Raw genomic sequence first — 19934 nt, 5'->3', positions numbered from 1 at the left:
GAATTTTTCGTTCTGCCGCTGGAGAAACTCCTCGTTGTCCCTTTAACAGGGAAAACCAGGAGAAACCTCAGTGAGCAACGTGCAATACAGTTTATAAGGCAGAATATGGAAAAACATAGAAATGTTAACAGGCAACTTTGTTCTTTCTTTCTTGAGAGCAGAGGCTTCCTTCTACCAGCTGTCCCATGAAGATGCCATGTCTATCAGTTTTTCACTAGATGATTTGTCCTATAGTGGATGGATGGAGCTGGGATCTTTGGGAGATGGTCTGGTAGCTTTCCCCAGAGAGGATGGACAGTCACCACCATCTTCCAGATTCCTCCGATGTTTCCTTTACCTCTTGGCCTTGTTGGTCTGTGTGCTTTACAGCCACTTGGTTGGTTTCCTCTCTCTTTTAATCAGAGCTGCTCCAAACCTTTTCCTAAGGATGTCTCATCTGATTGGTCTACTTAGGTGATTACTTGAGCACCCACATGTGTTTTCAGCTGAGTCTGTTACCTACTTGACTTCACCAGTGCAGCCGAGGTTCACATCCTCTGATTCCATGTATCGCATCACGTACTCTGCTGGAAACACACACAGTTCAATCAAAACAATGACCTAACCTGACATTTCATATATAAAAAACTGATGACGATAAAATAAGAGAATCATGATAAAAAACAAACGAAACAGAAAAATCGAAACTACTCGAGGGGTTCACAAACTTTCAAGCAGCGCTGTATCCCATATATGAAGTTTCTCATGTCCCTGTAGCTCGTGGTGCTGTTGAGCTGCTTCTCATACAGTGTGTTGTTGTTGTTTTCCTCACAAAGATAGAAGAACATGTGCACACACACACACACACACGGACACACACACACACACACACGGACACACAAACAATCCAACAACCAACAATAAACTACAACAACCTCTCCAGTTTCTCATCAGATCCAACAGGTTCCACCTCTCCACTGTAAATTCAGAGCATTTTAACAACAGAGCAGGTTGTTTTCAATAATCTAAGTAAGTTTGCAAAGTCATCACTCTTTTTTTTATTACTTTAACTGTTTTTAAATTGTTTTATTTTTTGCTTTTTAAAAAAAAAAAAAAATAGTGGTAAGGTCAAATTATTTAGTAGATGTTAAAATACACTGAAGGTTTAGTGAAACTTAGACGAATCCTCTTTCGGTGGGGAAATAAAAAAAACAAACTCTGTGTGGGTTTTGTGTGATGATGTAAAACTGATGAACAGTGTAAATGTCAGAAGACTTCAGATGATGAAGCAGCAGCATCGTCATCACTAATCTGGTTCCTGAGGTGTCAGTCGAGGTCGTTTCGTCCCGTGTTAGTTCAGTGTCTTATTTCTTTACCTCAGACTAAAGGTGTGAATGCTGACGAAGGCACTTTGGTGTGGTGGTGGTGGTGACGTCAGGGCAAAGGGAAAACTGCAGGTAACTGGTGCACTGCAAAAACTCTACATCTTTCCAAGAATTTTGTCTTATTTCTTGTCAAAATGTCTCATTTCTAGTCAAAACTAATCTCTTTCCACTTAAAATAAGACTCATCACCTAAAAATTAACTTGTTTTTAGATCATTTTCACTAGTTTCAAACTAATTTTCACTTGAAATAAGTAGAAAAATCTGCCAGTGAAAGTAAGTTTTTTGTGCTTGTAATAAGAAAGAAGAACTTGCTCCACTATCAGATTTTTCTACTTATTTCAAATGAAAATCTGCTTGAATGAAGTAAAAAAGTGTCTAAAAACAAGCTACTTTTTATGTGAGGAGTCTTATTTTAAGTATAATGAGATTTGTTTTGACTAGAAATAAGACAAATATTCTTGGTAAGATTTTGAGTTTTTGCAGTGTGTGTATGTGTGTGTGTGTGAGAGAGAGAGAGACAGTGAATGTGTGTGTGAGTGTGTGTGCCTTTGAGTATCAGGAAAATAATAGCTATATTGTTGGTTTTTTTCTTTTAAGCAATAATTTCCCCTAAAATCGAATCCAAATGAGTCCTGCTACAACTCTCCGAGTCCTTTTCTACCTTGTTGTTTGACAAATTTCAGGAAAATACGACATTTGAAGCTTAAAAATACTTTAATTGCATGTGCCAAAAAAAAAAAAGAAAAAATGTTAACGGTTACACAGTCCTGAAACATTATAAGACTTTTATTTTGACAAATAAGGTTTTTATTCCCTCGCGTTAATTATTTCACATTAATTAAATCAGGACAGGACTCTTTAACACTTTAACATTCAGTGAGCTGAAGGGAGCAGAGATAACGACGATGATTGATGATTGATGATGATGATGATGATGATGATGATGATGATGATGACGATGGTATAAAAAGATCGATCTTCAATAATTACCAATAACTTCATTTGTAGTTGCACTTTCTGTAGATAAAGACTTTGTGATATATTTTATTTTCAAGAGATCTATCAAGCAATTAAATGATTTTACAATAATTTATTATTCACAGTTATTTATTTTTAGATTTATATATATATTTAAAAAATGACAACACGTTCTCTTTGCTTTCTGTATATAGTGTAATAAATAATGAAAACGAGAGAGGACGAAGGAAGCGGCACATGATGAATGAGCTCAATAAAAACCACCACAGGTTATTATTATTATTAATATTATTAATACATAGAGAGAAAAGACACCAGACTTTGTCTTATAAACTCGTATCAGTGATGGAACAGAAACAATTACTGATGTTTAATTGGAAAAAATAAAAATAGGAGTATTAACGGTTGGAGAAGTGAAGTCATACCAGGTCAATAAAATAAATAAAAAATAAAATTTCTGAACACTCGCCACCAAGAGCTGCAAAAAAAGTACTGAAAATACTAAAGGTGCATTTTATTACTGATTTTAATCCAGATTCAACTTTTAATTTATTTTAATTCACCCAAACGACTCAAATATCACTGATTTTTTTTTTAAATCTATAGTATATACGTATAATCTCCTTGTTTTACCGTCCAATTAGATATCAACTAGTGAATATAAGTTTTATATATTGTATACTCGAGGCTTTTCCCCCCCACACCCGACAGTCCCCATCATTTCTATTCAAGTGACTTTAAAGCAATGTGCACAAGTTGCAGTAATCTGTTATTACTGTGACTTCACATATGCAGTGATGATACCTCCTCTTCCTCCTCTTCCTCTTCCTCCTCTTCCTCCTCCTTCTCCGACGAGACGCGAATGAAAGTTTTTTTCTACCGTGCGTTTGCTGCCATGTTCGTCTGCTTTGACTCTTATGAATGTGAACATGTCTTCATGTGTCTGAGGACCAATGACTTACCTGATGAACGGCATGACTAAATATTATTCATTGTGTACATATATATGTATATGTATATGTATATATAGAGATTCAAAGACACAAGAGTGAGTGCAAAGATTAGACTAAATAATGTAATAGGAGAAAAGAGAAATGCTTCCATAACGGACTCAAAAAAACAATGCAGTGTCAATGAGCATAGATGTGCTGTAACAAAAAGAAAACAATTCAATTTCATAATTGTCAGTGATTTTAATGAACATCATGTGTCTTAAAGTTGATTCTTTTTTAAAATACTCATTAATGTAAAAACGTGAATGTGTGATTTAACATAAAGTAAGATGCCTTCTTGTATACTGTAGTTCCACTGCATATACATGTGACCCAGACAGGTCGTATGTGTGTATAAATATGTGCTGTACATGTACATGTACGTGTGTGTGCCTGTCACAGGTTGCATTACCATTTCCTGTCGTGCTATCATTATATTATTAATTATTATTATTATTATGACCTCATTATCTGACCAAAAGCAGAGCTGATAAAGAAAATCTCTGGTTACACTGCAAAAACTCAAAATCTTTCCAAGAATATGTGTCTTCTTTCTTGTCAAAATGTCTCATTTATAGTCAAAAACAATCCCTTTCCACTTAAAATAAGAATCATCACCTAAAAATGTACTTGTTTTTAGATAATTTTCACTTGTTTCAAACAAATTTTTACTTGAAAAAAGTAGAAATCAGATTATTTTAAGTGAAAATCTGCTTTAAAGAAGGAAAAAGTGTCTAAAAACAAGCTTCTTTTAATGTGATGAGTCTTATTTTAAGTATAATGAGATTTATTTTGACTTGAAATGACATTTTGACTAAAAATAAGACAAATATTCTTGGTAAGATATTTGATTTTTTGCAGTGTAGGACACGTTCCTTCCCTTCAACGCCCCTTCTTCATTTTAACGTGTAGATTAAAAGTGAAACGTGCACTGTGAGGCCACGTCCTTCTTAGGAATATAAGATATGAAACCTGTGTCTGTGTCTTTCTTGAGGGAATAAAAGGATAAACGAGAGAGAAAGAGAAAGAGAGATGATGATGTTGGATAAACGTGAAGCTTTCAGGGGGGAGAGCAGAAACTTTAAACTGTGTCAGAGCCATAGACGGAGCGATGCCTTGTCTCTTCAACCGCTGAATGATGTAAATCCTGAGCAACAAGAATCCTACATGTTTTATATGTAATGTGTAATTTAATTTTGATTATTGGAAAAAATGAAGAATAAATAATTACGATGAAATGAACAGTTGTGTTTTACTGTTTGATTGGAGATTTTTTTTTTTTTACAGGTGTTTACATCCAGATGTGTTAAACAGCTTAGAGGAATCTGGACACCAAATATGATGGACTTGAATTAGATTAAAGTGAATTATAGTTATGTTTGTTTACAATATCTGCATTAAAGGATAATTTCCATTTTTTACAACCTGGACCTTATTTCTAGCATAAAATACGATCATTTTACTCACCCAGATAACTTTGGTGTCATTTGGAGTCGTTGTGATGAAATTAGCCCCAGTGGAGCGGCGCGTATACGTATAATGTCTAAATAACACATTATCCGCCGCAAAACTCGTTCATTTCACCAATATTTAGTTCTGATAGGCTAGTGCTATTCCCCTCTGAGTCCGGGGTTAGCTGTTATCAACATCCGGGGTCTGTAGGTTGACCTACTGACCTCTGACCTGGATGATGTCATCTCTGGCGGCGCGGCTAACTTGCTACCGCTAATGCTACGGTTCGTTTCTGTGTGTTTCTGACTTGTCAGAACAAAATGAGCAGCTGGATGAAGTTCAGCTTCCACAGGCTTCCTCTCCTCAACCTGGACTCACTAAAGCTCCGGCTAGTTGAGATAAAAATGGACCCGAATGCCGAAGCAGAATGATTATTATCAGAATGAGCCGGGCAGCGGTCGGAGATGACATCATCCAGGTCAGAGGTCAGTAGGTCAACCTACAGACCCCGGATGTTGATAACATGCCACCACGGACTCAGAGGGGAATAGCACTAGTGTATCATAACTAAATATTGGTGAAATAAACGAGTTTTGCGGCGGATAATGTGTTATTTAGAGGCTGCATTGCGCTGCCCCGTGTTCTCGCATTATACGGATATACTCGCCGCTCCACTGGGGCAAAACGACTCCAAATGACACCAAAGTTGTCTGAGTGAGTAAAATGATCGTATTTTATGCTAGAAATAAGGTCCAGGTTGTAAAAAACGGAAATGATCCTTTATCCTTTAATAATTTAACCTAACCCTAACCCTTTTAACTTTTGAGATGCTTTTGCAGTCTCTTTCCCTTCAGTTTCCTCTAGCTCAATCTAGCTAATTTTGGACCCAAATTGAACTAATTGTAATTTTTTTTTTTACCATACATCATTTCTATGAGGTGTCCAGAACAACATACTAAAAGTTCTAAGAAATCCTATTTGGGGAAATATGTTTAATTCTCAATAGAAGATTGATTTTATATAAAGTCTATGGTGCCAATAAGGCACCATAGAATACAACAATACATCCCAATGGGGGCTATTTTTTTTCCTTTACTCCTATCACAATCAAACTTTACACAATGAAAGTATCCATGAAAAGTAACATTTTTGTATTTCAAGTTACTTAGAAAATTCATTTTAAATATGCAAATGAGGTCAACACTAAATATCTTACCAAATATTAATCTAGTTCAAGTCCATCTGTTTTTCAACACTAAATATTTGGTGTCCCGTTACACTGCAAAAACTCAAAATCTTACCAAGAATATTTGTCTTATTTGTAGTCAAAACAAATCTCATTCTACTTAAAATAAGACTCATCACATTAAAAAGCAGCTTGTTTTTAGACACTTTTTACTTCTTTCAAGCAGATTTCCCACTTGAAATAAGTAGAAAAATCTGATAGTGGGGCAAGTTTTTCTTTCTTATTACAAACACAAAAAACTTGCTTTCACTGGCAGATTTTTCTACTTATTTCAATTGAGAATTAGTTCGAAACAAGTGAAAATTATCTAAAAACAAGTTAATTTTTAGGTGATGAGTCTTAATCAAAGTGGAAAGAGATTAGTTTTGACTAGAAATTGGACATTTTGACAAGAAATAAGACAAATATTCTTGGAAAGATTTTGAGTTTTTGCAGTGTACTAATGAGGTTCTTCTAAGTTGTTGAACACATCTGGATGTAAATACCTGTAAAAAAAAAAAAAAAAAAAAAAAAAGTCTCATCTTCATGCTGTGATGTCAAATCCAGATGTTTTCAGTGAACAGCAGAAATAAAACAAAGTATACCTCACTGTTCCTTTACTTGTAGAGGGGGATTGTACAGTACAGTTGTGTGTTTGTGTGCGTGTGTGTGTGTGTGTGTTGTGTCACCAGGAGGCAGCAGAGTCACAATCATCTCAACTTGTTCCTCCTCTGACTCCAGATGTTTATTTAAACTCCAGAGTTTCAGATTAACAGTTAAATACGTTAAATAAACTGTGCTCTCTTTTTTCTTCTTTTTTTTTTTTACTGTCCTCCTAATCTTTTGTATCTGTTTCCATTTTTATTAGACTGTCCACTCCCTCCTCTCCTCCTCCCTCCTCTCCCTCCCTCCCTGCCTGTGCAGCATGCATGCACCCCTCCCCCGGTGTTTTATCCCGAGGTGAGAACACAGTGTGCACATCTGGAGGTGATCCTGCCTGCAAAGGAGTCGCCTGTGGGAAGGGGCACGAGGTTAAAGATGCACTGCACTCTGCTGCATGTATACATCCATGTGTGCATGTGTGTGTGTGTGTGTGTGCCTTCAGGGTGTCATGTGATCCTCACTGCTGCTGATTACAAACAGCTGGCGGGGGGCCGGGGGGGAAGTCGGCCAATCAGACGAGCCGGTGGTGGTCATGACATCAGGTGGGAGGTGGATGGATGGATGGATGGATGGATGGATGGATGGATGGATGGATGGATGGATGGATGAAACATAGATGAGCATCACACTGCAAAATCTCAAAATCTTTCCAAGAATATTTGTCTTATTTCTTGTCAAAATGTCTCATTTCTAGTCAAAACTAATCTCTTTCCACTTTGAATAAGACTCATCACCTAAAAATTAACTTGTTTTTTGGATCATTTCCACTTGTTTCAACCAAATTTCACTTGAAATAAGTAGAAAAATCTGCCAGTGAAAGCAAGTTTTTTGTGCTTGTAATAAGAAAGAAAATCAGATTTTTCTACTTATTTCAAGTGAAAATTTGTTTGAAACAAGTGAAAATGATCTAAAAACAAGTTAATTTTTAGGTGATGCGTCTTATTTTAAGTGGATTAGTTGATCATAGTTGATCATATATCAGATTTTTCTACTTATTTCAAGTGAAAATATGCTTGAAAGAAGTAAAAAAGTGTCTAAAAACAAGCTACTTTTTATGTGATGAGTCTTATTTTAAGTATAATAAGATTTGTTTTGACTAGAAATAAGACAAATATTCTTGGTAAGATTTTGAGTTTTTGCAGTGCAGTAATCGGACTGATGCGTTAAAGCAGCTGTGTGTTGTTGGATTTTATAGCGCTCCGTGTTTCCAATACAGGCTCAGTGTGGGATTATTGATTATTATCATGTGGGTCCCAGTCAGTGTCATTAGGACCAATCAGCTGAGCAGGAACTCAGGTCTGGACTGGAGCGGTTTAAAAGAAACCCTTTGTGCTCATGTGAAGCTCCTGTGATTATGTCGAAGTAATAAAACTGATCAGTGTTCATTCATTGGGGATATTATTGATGATGATGTGCTGTGTTCAATAGTTGGCATTCTCGTTCCATCGGAGCTCAGGACAGGATCACGTGACATGAGAGTGTGTGACCAATTATTCTCTTGTTTCATGGTTTTGCAACTTGCAGGAGCGTCATGTGCACAACACCTGGAGGTGACAGAGCTGAATGGAATGCAGTCATTATTGATCATCAGTTATATAATCAGTTATTAGCTGCTCACTCACAGCTGCAACTGTTCCCAATAATGAACATACCTGTACATGGCAAAAACTCCAAATCTTTCCAAGAATATTTGTCTTATTTCTTGTCAAAATGTCTCATTTCTATTCAAACTAATCTCTTTTCACTTAAAACAAGACTCGTCACCTAAAAATTTACTTGTTTTTAGATAATTTTCACTTGTTTCAAACTAATTTTCACTTGAAATAAGTAGAAAAATCTGCCAGTGAAAGGAAGTTTTTTGTGCTTGTAATAAGAAAGAAAAACTTGCTCCACTATCAGATTTTTCTACTTATTTCAAGTGAAAATCTGTTTGAAATAAGTAAAAAATGTCTTAAAAACAAGCTACTTTTTAATGTGATGAGTCTTATTTTAAGTATAATGAGATTTGTTTTGACTAGAAATAAGACAAATATTCTTGGTAAGACATTTGAGTTTTTGCAGTGTATATATATCCAAGGAACACGTCACCATTTTAGTGCACTGTGTGTGCATGTGTGTTTGCTTTTTTCCTCAAAGTCACATTTACACAACTCAAATGTAGCATAGATGAAGCAGTGACCCCCTACTTAAATACCCTGGATTCGATACTGAGCTATTTAAATAATACACAGGTTCATATATTCATGTTTTTATTTTAAAGGTACAGTAACAACAATGTCAACAGTGTCTGTCAATTGCATTATAATCATGCAGACAAGCTATTCGAATTGATGCTTTTATTTTAAAGGGATAGTTCAACATTTTGGCAAATTGTCCGATCACCATAATCCCCGCACAATCCCTTCCACAACGCTCTAGTGGACAAGTTGTGACCTGCACATTCACCACGCTATGAGATAATAACACAACGTTACCAGACAGAGTTGTTTTAGAGGGAAATGCAGCCGGAACTACATTCCAGACACGGCTGCTGGGCGGAGTGATGTCAAAAGCGCAAGTAGTTCTGAGTATTTGCTTCATGTGTCGTAATGTTACATAATGTTACATAATTATAGAGGGTTATTTACATCAAACAACATGCACTGACAATTAAAATGAACCTACTTCTAGAGATTATGGCAATAGGAGAATTTGCCAAAATGTTGAACTATCCCTTTAAGTATAAATGTGGAAACAAAAAGGAAGAAACATTTCACCATGTTAGTGCACGGGTTGTGTGTGTGCTTATGTCTCGTGTGCACTCAAATGCTTGCACAGTAAACATGGAGCCACTGTTAGCAGCTAATTTAGCCACCATGTGCTAGGCTAGCTGTGCTAACTTTGTGCTAACTCAGATAATCAGCTGCTGACTAACTCTGTTTTGTTCCTGTTTGTTTTTTTCCCCATCTCTTTAGCAATAATTTAAAGGGATAGTTCAACATTTTGGCAAATTTGCCTATTGTCATAATCCCTATAGTCATAGCAGTAGGTTCGTTACCTTTAATTGCCGGTGCAAGCTATTTTTAGAACGGCAGGGCAGAGACAGGAGCTGCTCAGCTAAGGCAACAGAGGCGCACGGTACTTTTGCGTTTCCGCCGTTCTAAAAATAGCTTGCACTAACAATTAAAGGTAACGAACCTACTACTAGACTATAGGGATTATAACAATAGGCAAATTTGCCAAAAATGTTGAACTATCCCTTTAATTGAATCTTAAACAGATGTCTGAACCCATACTTTCTATTTTTATGTAGCAAATGTTATTATAGTAGAGTGTGTGTGTGTGTCTCTTCATGTGTTCGATACGAGCAAAACAATCCTGTTTGTCTTTTTCTTTCTCTCTTTTTTTTGGTTTTGTTTTGTTTTGTTTTGTTTTGTGTTTCTCTTTGACTCCCTGAGCCGTTGTCCTCGTTATTGGGGGGAAACAGAGACGGCCCTCCACTCGTCCCCTCCCCTCCATCAATCTCTGTCATAAATCTGTCACGCAGAGAGAAAGGGAACTGCTGAATACAGATTTGTCAGCAATTAATCTAACCTCTATTACCAGACTTGGATATTGTGTCCTCTATATACCAGAGAACAATGGGCCACTATAACATGGAGCACCGTCCGTCCGCTACGTGTGTGTGTGTGTGTGTGGTGTGGTGTGTGTGTGGTGTGCAATCATGTGTTTGCTACGAGGGGGAGTGGGGGCATCTGTGAGCTTCCTTGTGTGGTGTTTCCATATGAAATCTCTCCTCCAGCACTTTGAGCCTCTTGTGAACGTTCACAGTGTGGATGGCCGTCGTGCTGCTGCTGCTGCTGTTTAACCTTGAAGACGCACAACACGAGTTAATTGACGTTGTGCACTTGATGAGACGGAAGGACACCGTGCACTTGTGTATGATTGATTGTCTAGTGTGGGTGTGTTAGAGTTCATATCATGTTCAAATTGAAACATTAATTAAAGGGATAGTTCAATATTTCTGGCAAATTGTCCCATTGCCATAACCCCTATAGTCATAGCAGTAGGTTCGTTACCTTTAAATTGTCGGTGCAAGCTGTTTTTAGAACGGAGCTAGCACCACGCTATGAGATAATAACACAACGTTACCACACAGAGTTGTTGTAGAGGGAAATTCATTGCAAAACCGCTGATGCACGTTGCCTTCAGGGACAGTTTTTCATCAAGCAGTCTCTGCATTTCCCTCTAAAACAACTCTGTCTGGTAACGTTGTGTTATTATCTCATAGCGTGGTGAATGTGCAGCTCACAACTTGTCCACCAGAGCGTTGTGGAGTTGTTGGATTGTGTATTTGATGAGTTTTATGAGGGAAACCAAGAAATCCCATAATGAGCCTCCGTAGCGTAGCTCTGAGCAGCTCACGGCTCTGCTCCGCCGTTCTAAAAATAGCTTGCACCGACAATTAAAGGTAACAAACCTACTGCTATGACTATAGGGATTATGGCAATGGGCCAATTTACCAAAATGTTGAACTATCCCTTTAACAATCAGTGATATTATAATGATTTCATGAGTTGAATCTCCTCTGTTCTTGTACAGTTTGAACAGCTGATGTGGGAAAACTCCCGATTGAAGAGGTAAAAACACTTCACACACACCCACAGTGTCTTTTGGTTTCTTAATCACAGCAAATCACCATAATTAACAATGTTCACTGTAAATGTGTGTAAAGGGACAAATGTAATTGTTCATTTCTGGTGTTTTGTTTTGAGTGACATCGCCCATGAGAGACAATATACCCACAATGCACATGTTTCCTGACCCTTCTCAAAAGATTTCCTGTTCCTGTTTTGCACTCTCTCCCTCTCTCTCTCTCTCTCTGTCTCATAATTCATCTCTCCCTCGCTCGCTCATCGTGAACACGCTCGGTCTTGTGGGAATGAAATTTTGGTATTTCAGCCTCTGTGGCTTTAACGCAGCAGGTCGGTTCTTTCTTTTTTCTTCTTTTTTTTAAAGATCTGGACTTATTTTTGTCATTAACCCCGTTTCCCTGTTCCATCACATGTGCACACACACACACACATTATGCACACACACACATACTATCATTTACTGGGGCAGTTCAGTGGAGCAGCGAGCCAGTGCTCAGCTGCTTGAGACAGAATTAGAGTGACAAACAGCTGAGCTTCTCTGGGGGGCTATCATGTGACCTATCCCACCCACTGGGCCATAGGGACGCAGGCTTGAGTTACCATGTCCAATTTCCAGCATGGCCATTAGATATGTATATATATGTGTGTATCTATATGTGTATAAGATGTCTTCCTCCTCTTCCTCCTCGCTGTCCGACCTGCTCGTGGCTGCATGCACCTTTCTGTCCGACCGTCATGAACACACAACACAACACACTCTCTCTCTGCCCTTTGTCCCTCGGCTTGTCCCACTGACCTGCTTTAGGCCACACGACCACCGCATGCTGAGGTGTTTCTGACATAAGCACACACATGCAGACCGACCACATCTGGGTGCTTCTACTCCATGACGTATATATTAGGGGTGGGAATCTTTTACTATCTCACGATTAGATTGGATTCTGATTTTTGGGGCTCTACACTGCAAAAACTCAAAATCTTTCCAAGAATATTTGTCTTATTTCTTGTCAAAATGTATAATTTCTAGTCAAAACTAATCTCTTTCCACTTAAAATAACTTGTGTTTAGATAATTTTCACTTGTTTCAAACTAATTTTCACTTGAAATAAGTAGAAAAATCTGCCAGTGAAAGCAGGTTTTTTGTGCTTGTAATAAGAAAGAAAAACTTGCTCCACTATCAGATTTTTCTACTTATTTCAAGTGAAAATCTGCTTGAAAGAAGTAAAAAGTGTCTAAAAACAAGCAAATTTCTATGTGACGAGTCTTATTTTGAGTATAATTTGATTTGTTTTGACTAGAAATGAGACATTTTGATTAGAAATAAGACAAATATTCTTGGTAAGATTTTGAATTTTTGCAGTGTACGATTCGATTCATAATCCATTTTCGATTGGTAAATGGTAAATGGACTTGCACTTATATAGCGCTTTTCTAGTCACTTGGACCACTCAAAGTGCGTTACAATGTAATGGTCGCATTCACCCTTTCACACACATTCATACAGCACTGTTCGCAGACAGGCTTGGGAACTAATCATTCACACACATTCATACATCCGACGATACATCGACGATTCAAAACGATTTGATTCCTAATGATTTCTGCTTCAGTCTGTCGGTGTTAAAGGATCCTCATGATCTACTCCAGTCTGCTTTACAAGACAGAATGACTGAAGTGTCTTTTTCCACATTTATTGAGTTTTAAACATTTATCCATGCTTAGATGGAATTGTTGAAACTGTTGCATAAAAGCAATATCACATATTGCTTAAAGGGATAGTTCAACATTTTGGCAAATTGGCCCATTGCCATAATCCCTATAGTCATAGCAGTAGGTTTGTTACCTTTATTTGTCGGTGTAAGCTATTTTTAGAACGGCGGAGCGAAGCAGCAGGCTGCTCAGAGCTACGCTACGGAGGCTAAAGGAATTTCTTGGTTTCCATCTCCATCAAACTCATCAAATACAAAATCCCAAAACTCCAAAACGCTTTGAGCAGCCTGCTGCTTCGCTCCGCCGTTCTAAAAATAGCTTACACCGACAAATAAAGGTAACGAACCTACTGCTATGACTATAGGGATTATGGCAATGGACCAATTTGCCAAAATGTTGAACTATCCCTTTGAGTAACAAAATTAAAAGCCTCTTTATTAAAATAAATAGTGCAGTTAAACGTGCTGCCTTTTAAATTCTAAGGAAATGGAGGCCGACAGCCAGCAGATTTGTTTCATTTTTTTCATTTTTTAAAACCGATTTTGGGACATTTTTATATCGATTCTGAATCGTATAAAATGAGAATTGCGATTCTTATGTGAATCGATTTTTTGGCACATGCACCCCTAGTATATATATATTATCAAACAGCCTCTACCTTTACTTTCTCTAGGCTGAAAAGAAAAGAAGCGCCCACCGCAGCACATTTGGCTGTTTGTGTTTAGATGCATTGTTTCTCTCAGCCTGGGAAATAACAGCACGGCCTTTCTGTCTTTCTGTCTTTCTTTCCACCACTTTCTTTCTTTCCTTTTTTTTTTTCAGTGTCCGTCAGCAAAGCAGCAGGTGAAGGAGAAAGAGCTGAGCGCTGCACTAGCCATTACTCCTCTGAGTCACCTGATGATGAAAGCTCTTGTACCAAACCTTCACCTCCGCTGCTATTATTGGCTGCAATTTAGCTCCTCGTCCTCTCAGATAATCATCCAGTCCGACGGCCGAGAGGAGGAAAAGGAGGAGGAGGAAGAGGAAGGTGATCACTCTTTGTTGAAGCTCCTTTTTGTGTAATCATAGGGAATTATTGATGCTCTAATAATGTTAAATTATTACAGAGAGAAGTTAGATTTGAACTGTGAAAAAAAATGCGGTAGCACTTTAGATTAGGGAACACATATTCACCACATAGCTTACTAGCTCCTTATTAGTAATTATTAAGCACACATTAACACCTTACTCTATAGCCTTATTCTACCTCTATTACACCATGAATTAAGATTTTTCCTGATATTAACTCCTAATTATGGCTTATTCATTAATGCATTGTTGTTTCTGAATAATGATGTGAATAACCAGTGGGTTACACTGCAAAAACTCAAAATCTTTCCAAGAATATTTGTCTTATTTCTTGTCAAAATGTCTCATTTCTAGTCTAAACTAATCTCTCTCCACTTAAAATAAGACTCATCACCAAAAAAATGTACTTGTTTTTAGATAAATTTCACTTGTTTCAAGCTAATTTTCACTTGAAATAAGTAGAAAAATGCAAGTTTTTTGTGTGTTTGTATTAAGAAAGAAAAACTTGCTCCACTATCAGATTATTTTAAGTGAAAATCTGCTTTAAGGAAGTAAAAAGTGTCTAAAAACAAGCTACTTTTAATGTGATGAGTCTTATTTTAAGTATAATGAGATTTGTTTTGACTGGAAATAAGACAAATATTCTTGGTAAGATTTAGAATTTTTGCAGTGTATTGGGGCCTTGTACAGGGGCAGTAGCACAAGAACACTAATTCTTCCTTTATCACTCTGAATTAGTAGCATTAAAGCAGAAGTGAGTGATATATTTGTGTTAATATAAGTCTTAAATAGTTATATCTTCCAACAGCAATCACTTACATAGAGTGTTTGGTCTGAAACACGGGTCTCTCAGTCCCTCTGCTCTGCTCTGAGCCCAGGAGAAAACATTTATCGTATCCTACAGTTTTTATCCAATGAGGAGAGAGAACGGCATGCAGGGCTGTGTGTGCAGCCAAGGAACGCCGTGAATGTGGTGACGTAGCGACGAGGACTGTTATGGTGCGTTCAAGGAAACTCGTATTTTTCCGACCGTGAAGTGGTACCAGTTCGATCTGGTACGAGTTCACGGGTCGGAAGTTACGAGTGGCCGTTATAGTGACTTTCACCGGTAAAACAGGTCGGAAAAACACGAGTGGGTTGCCTGGAACACTACAAAGTCGTAAATTGTGACTTGAAGCTGTAATTTACGATTTCAAAAGCCTGCCTGGAACGCAGCATTAGCGAAAACGACCGGATCACTCACTTCTGCTTTAATGCATTAATTTACAATGAATAAGCCATAATTAGGAGTTAATATCAGGACAAATCTTAATTCATGGTGTAATAGAGGTAGAATAAGGCTATGTAGAATAAGGTGTTAATACGTGCTTAATAATTACTAATAAGGAGCTAGTAAGCTACTTATATGCATATTAATAATAAGCACCTAGTTAATGGTGAATATGTGTTCCCTAATCTAAAGTATTACCAAAAACGCTTTGCTCACACATGTCAGACATGTGCCATGGCGGTGTATGTGTGTGTGTGTGTGTGTGTGTGTGTGTGTGTGTGTGTGTGTGTGTGTGTGTGTGTGTGTGTGTGTGTGTGTGTGTGTGTGTGTGTGTGTGTGTGTGTGTGTGTGTGTGTGTGTGTGAGTGAGTGTTTACAGCAGAGTAACATGAGGAGCGGAGCAGCTTGTCCCGCCTACACCATAACTCTAAATGCAGAAGCACAGCTGTGTTTCTGTGTGTGAGGAGCTGCTGCTGCTGCTGCTGCTGCCTGAAAACAGGAGCAAGTTCAGTTCAATTATATAATAATAATAATAATAATAATAATAATAATAATAATAATAATAATAATAATAATAATAATAATAATAATAATAATATAATAATAATAAACCTCAAGAATAAAAATGAAATAAAAGCTGATTGGGATATTATTGATACGGTGATTGATACAGGTGGAGGAATGAATCAGAGGTTTGAGGCCAATGTGGAGGTCGTTCACTAATGCATGCTGCATGCTGCATGTGTGTGTCTGTGTGTGTGTGTGGGGGGGTTAGGTTGTATTGACCATGGTTGTTCCAGCCCCACCCTCTCCCCAAAAAAACTACTCAGATCAATTTGACCAGATCAATAGAAGTCATTGACAATAACTGATCTTCTCATGTGATCGGTGGAGGAGAAAATTCACTGTTTTATACAAGTGTGTGTGTGTGTGTGTGTGTGTGTGTGTGTGTGTGTGTGTGTGTGTGTGTGTGTGTGTGTGTGTGTGTGTGTGTGTGTGTGTGTGTGTGCACATGCAACACACCACACAAACCTGCATGTAAGATCATCATACACAAACACACATGCACACACACAAGCGTGCACATGTTACTGTAAAAACCATGCAAACACAGACACACACACACAGCAAGGGGAAACGTACGGTGGCCCTGAGATGCAAAACACAACGACAAATCAGAAAACACAATGGCAAATTTGTTGTTGTGCTTTTTCTTTTTGTGTTGTGTTTTCTGTTTGTGTTGTATTTTCTCATTTTGTCGTTGTGTTTTCTCTTTTGTCGTTGTGGTTTCTCATTTTGCTGTTGTGTTTTTTCTTTTGCTGTTGTGTTTTTCTCTTTTTTGTTGTTTTCTCTTTTTTGTTGTGTTTTTCTCTTTTTTGTTGTGTTTTTTTCATTTTGTGCTGTGTTTTCTCATTTTATCGTTGTATTTTCTCTTTTGTCGTTGTGTTTTTTTTTAATTTTGTGTTGTGTTTCCTCTTTTGTCGTTGTGTTTTTCTCTTTTTGTGTTGTGTTTTCTCTTTTTTTGTTTTTTTTTTCATTTTGTGTTGTGTTTTCTCATTTTGTCGTTGTATTTTTCTCATTTTTTGTTGTATTTTTCCTTGTTTTTGTTGTATTTTTCCTTTTTTTTTGCATTTTCTAATTTTTTGCTGTTTTTTTTTTTCATTTTGTGTTGTGTTTTCTCATTTTGTGGTTGTGTTTTGGACCTCCGGGCCACCGTAGTAGAAACAAACTCTTCTTCTCTGACACACCGACGTGATCGCTCACTTTTTCCCTCCTCTCTCTCTCTCTCTCTCTCTCTCTCTCTCTTCCTGCTGAATTAGTTTTAACAAAAGAGAGGGAGAGGAGAGGAGAGGGAGAGGGGGGAGGGGCGGTGGCGTGGTGGTGGTGGGTGGGGGAGGGGATGTGTGTGTGTGTGTGTGTGTGTGTGTGTGTGTGCTGCTCTGTTGTCACTAGAGAGAGAGAGAGAGAGAGAGAGATGGAGGGGGAGGGAGAGAGAGAGAGAGAGAGAGAGAGAAGGGAGTGTAGGAGAGAAGGATAGAGTCCCAGAAGAGAGTGCGAGCCTCTCACACACACACACACACACACATAAACAGACACACACACATACGCTCACTCACCCAGTCACACACATTTTTCCGTGGCTTCGCTCTGTGACTTTGTGGACTAGTGGATTTTATTCCTGTGACTCGGAGCTGATCAGGTCAGTAACAACTGGCTTATTCATTCTTTTATTTCATTTTTTATTTTTATTTTATTTCATGTTTTGTTGCTCTCAGTGATTCTGCTGCTTCCTGCACATTCCTGTCCTCTCCTCTGCTCCCTCTGCTTTTATTATTCTGGGATAGTATGATGATGTGACCTCTGTACACGCTCCACTTTCTGTTCTCTTACACACATGTGCAGCACATTAGTTCATTAGTTCATTAGTTTTTAGTGTTTTGTCTGTTTTTATTCTGTCTTATGCTTCTTTTTTTAATGTTTTTAATGTTTTTTAATGAGTTGCCTTGGTATGAAATGCGCTGCTATATAAATAAAGATGCCTTGCCTAGTTCATTAGTTAGTCATTATTATTTTATTCCCTTTACCTCCACTCCTTCATCCCCCTCCCTCCTTCCACCCTCATGTTTCTCTCCCTCCACCCTCATGTTGTTAGACAGAGCAGGAGCAGCTTCTTCTTTTTTTTTTTTGCTCTGCAGAAAAGTACAAAGTTCGCTGCTGTTGCTGTTGTGGTTGGTTGGTTGATCCGTGGTGTCGGTGTGTGGAAACGTGCGAGGCTGCAGCTCTAGAGTTGGTTACAAACTTGTGGTGGCCGACCGACCGTGTGGTTTTGTGGTTTTAGACTAGAGGGTGAAAAGCCCCCACCACAACCACCACCACCACCACCACCTCGTTCTGTCAGGGCATTCAACATTCAAGCATGTGCATGTGCATTGTGCACACACACATACACATACACATACACATATAAAAACACTCAGATCATTCAAAGTGCAGGAGGAATTAAACTCGCCATCAGCTGCTTTCTGCAAGTTTATTTGGTGACCCTTTATTTAATGTACAGGCTGCTAATTATGTGTGATAATGTCAAGAAGTAGCAATGAATTATGTCATAATGTCTAGAAATAGCCCAGAAATAACGGCCGATTTCATATTAATGTGGAGAAATGTAGCCAAGAATAACGATTGATTGAGTAGAAATAGCAACGGTTGATTGCAAAAGGACTTGGTGGAGAGAAATTCTGACCTTTCCCAAAAAATTCAAAGCATGAAAAGCATGTGTAACCTTTTGCCTTTATGAAAAACATGACGTTACTATGAAATTCACTGTTATTTCTAAGCTATTTCTTGACATTATCACGTAATTAACGACCTGTAAATTAAAGGGTTACCAATGCTAAGAACTGGCTTGTAGACACCCAAAGATGCATGTGAGCACTGACTAAGCCAATGTGGATATGTAGGTTATTGTGTTATTGTCGTCCAAATGTGTATAGAATGTGTTCTATTCCATGTGGTATTGTATTTTATTCCATTGTTGCTCTTTTTAAAGGTTGTCCTTTACAATCTGGCAGAGGGACAAACGATGAAAAGTAGCTTTTCAAGCTAACTCGGGAGCATTTACATGTGTTTTTTTTTTTATTATAGTGTTTTATTAATGTACATTGTCCCTTTTCAAATAAATTAAACGGAAACTAAACTGAAACAGTTTTCTTTCCCCAAATGTCACCATAGTATTTTTTGATAATAATTTAAAGGGACATTGTGTAACTTCTCCTGTTATCTATTCACGAAAATCGATTATTTCGTTCAAAAGTCTGTTTTTCATTAAAGCAGAAGTAAGCGATCCGGTCGTTTTGGCTAATGCTGCGTTCTAGGCAGGCTTTTGAAACCGTAAGTTACAGCTTCAAGTCACGACTTACGACTTTGTAGCGTTCCAGGCAACCCACAACTCGTGTTTCTCGGACCTGTTTTGCCTGTGAAAGTCACTATAACGGCCACTCGTAACTTCCGTCCCGTGAACTCGTACCAGATCGAACTGGTACGAGTTCACAGGTCGGAAAAACACGAGTTACGGGTTGCCCTGAACTTCTTGTCAGCCCACGGAGTTAGCAGTCCCTGCCCTCGTCATGGATCTATTGGTCCTCATCCCTATGTCACCACATTCAGGCGCATCCCTTGGCTGCACACACAGCCCTGCATGCCGTTCTCTCTCCTCATTGGATAAAAAATTGTAGGATACAAGAAATGTTTTCTCCTGGGCTCAGAGCAGAGCAGAGGGACTGAGAGACCCGTGTTTCGGTCCAAACACTCTATGTAAGTGATTGCTGTCGGAAGATATAACTATTTAAGACTTATATTAACACAAAAATATTGCTTACTTCTGCTTTAACCAGTAATCCCCCCCATCAACAAAGTGAAGTGTTCCTTTCAGCTCTGAATTAGCCGTTCATATCATTCATATCTCCATGGAGCGGGTAAGCTCGGTGCTGCTGCCATGTGGTGTCTCCATGTTTTTACCTTCAGTGGCAGCGTGACGGTAGGAAACCACGGAAACTCAGCGGAGACACCGGAGCTGTC

At 38.2% G+C, this 19934-nt stretch overlaps 1 protein-coding gene across 1 annotated transcript in view; it reads left to right on the top strand.

The window, feature by feature from the left end:
• Nucleotides 1-19934, top strand: part of slc4a8 (solute carrier family 4 member 8) — a gene marked incomplete at both ends in the record, with an annotated part of 97309 nt that overhangs the window by 76008 nt on the left and 1367 nt on the right. Inside the window, one exon of the mRNA XM_083971200.1 lies at nucleotides 13842-14046. Within this exon, the coding sequence (XP_083827326.1) occupies nucleotides 13842-14046 (205 nt within the window). The remainder of the gene's footprint in view (nucleotides 1-13841; nucleotides 14047-19934) is intronic.

Source organism: Trachurus trachurus (genome assembly GCF_905171665.1).
Source record: "Trachurus trachurus genome assembly, chromosome: 5".
In the NCBI taxonomy this organism is placed as follows: Eukaryota; Metazoa; Chordata; class Actinopteri; order Carangiformes; family Carangidae; genus Trachurus; species Trachurus trachurus.
The sequence above is the reverse complement of the archived record's forward strand: the minus strand, read 5'-3'. Positions and strand labels throughout refer to the sequence as shown.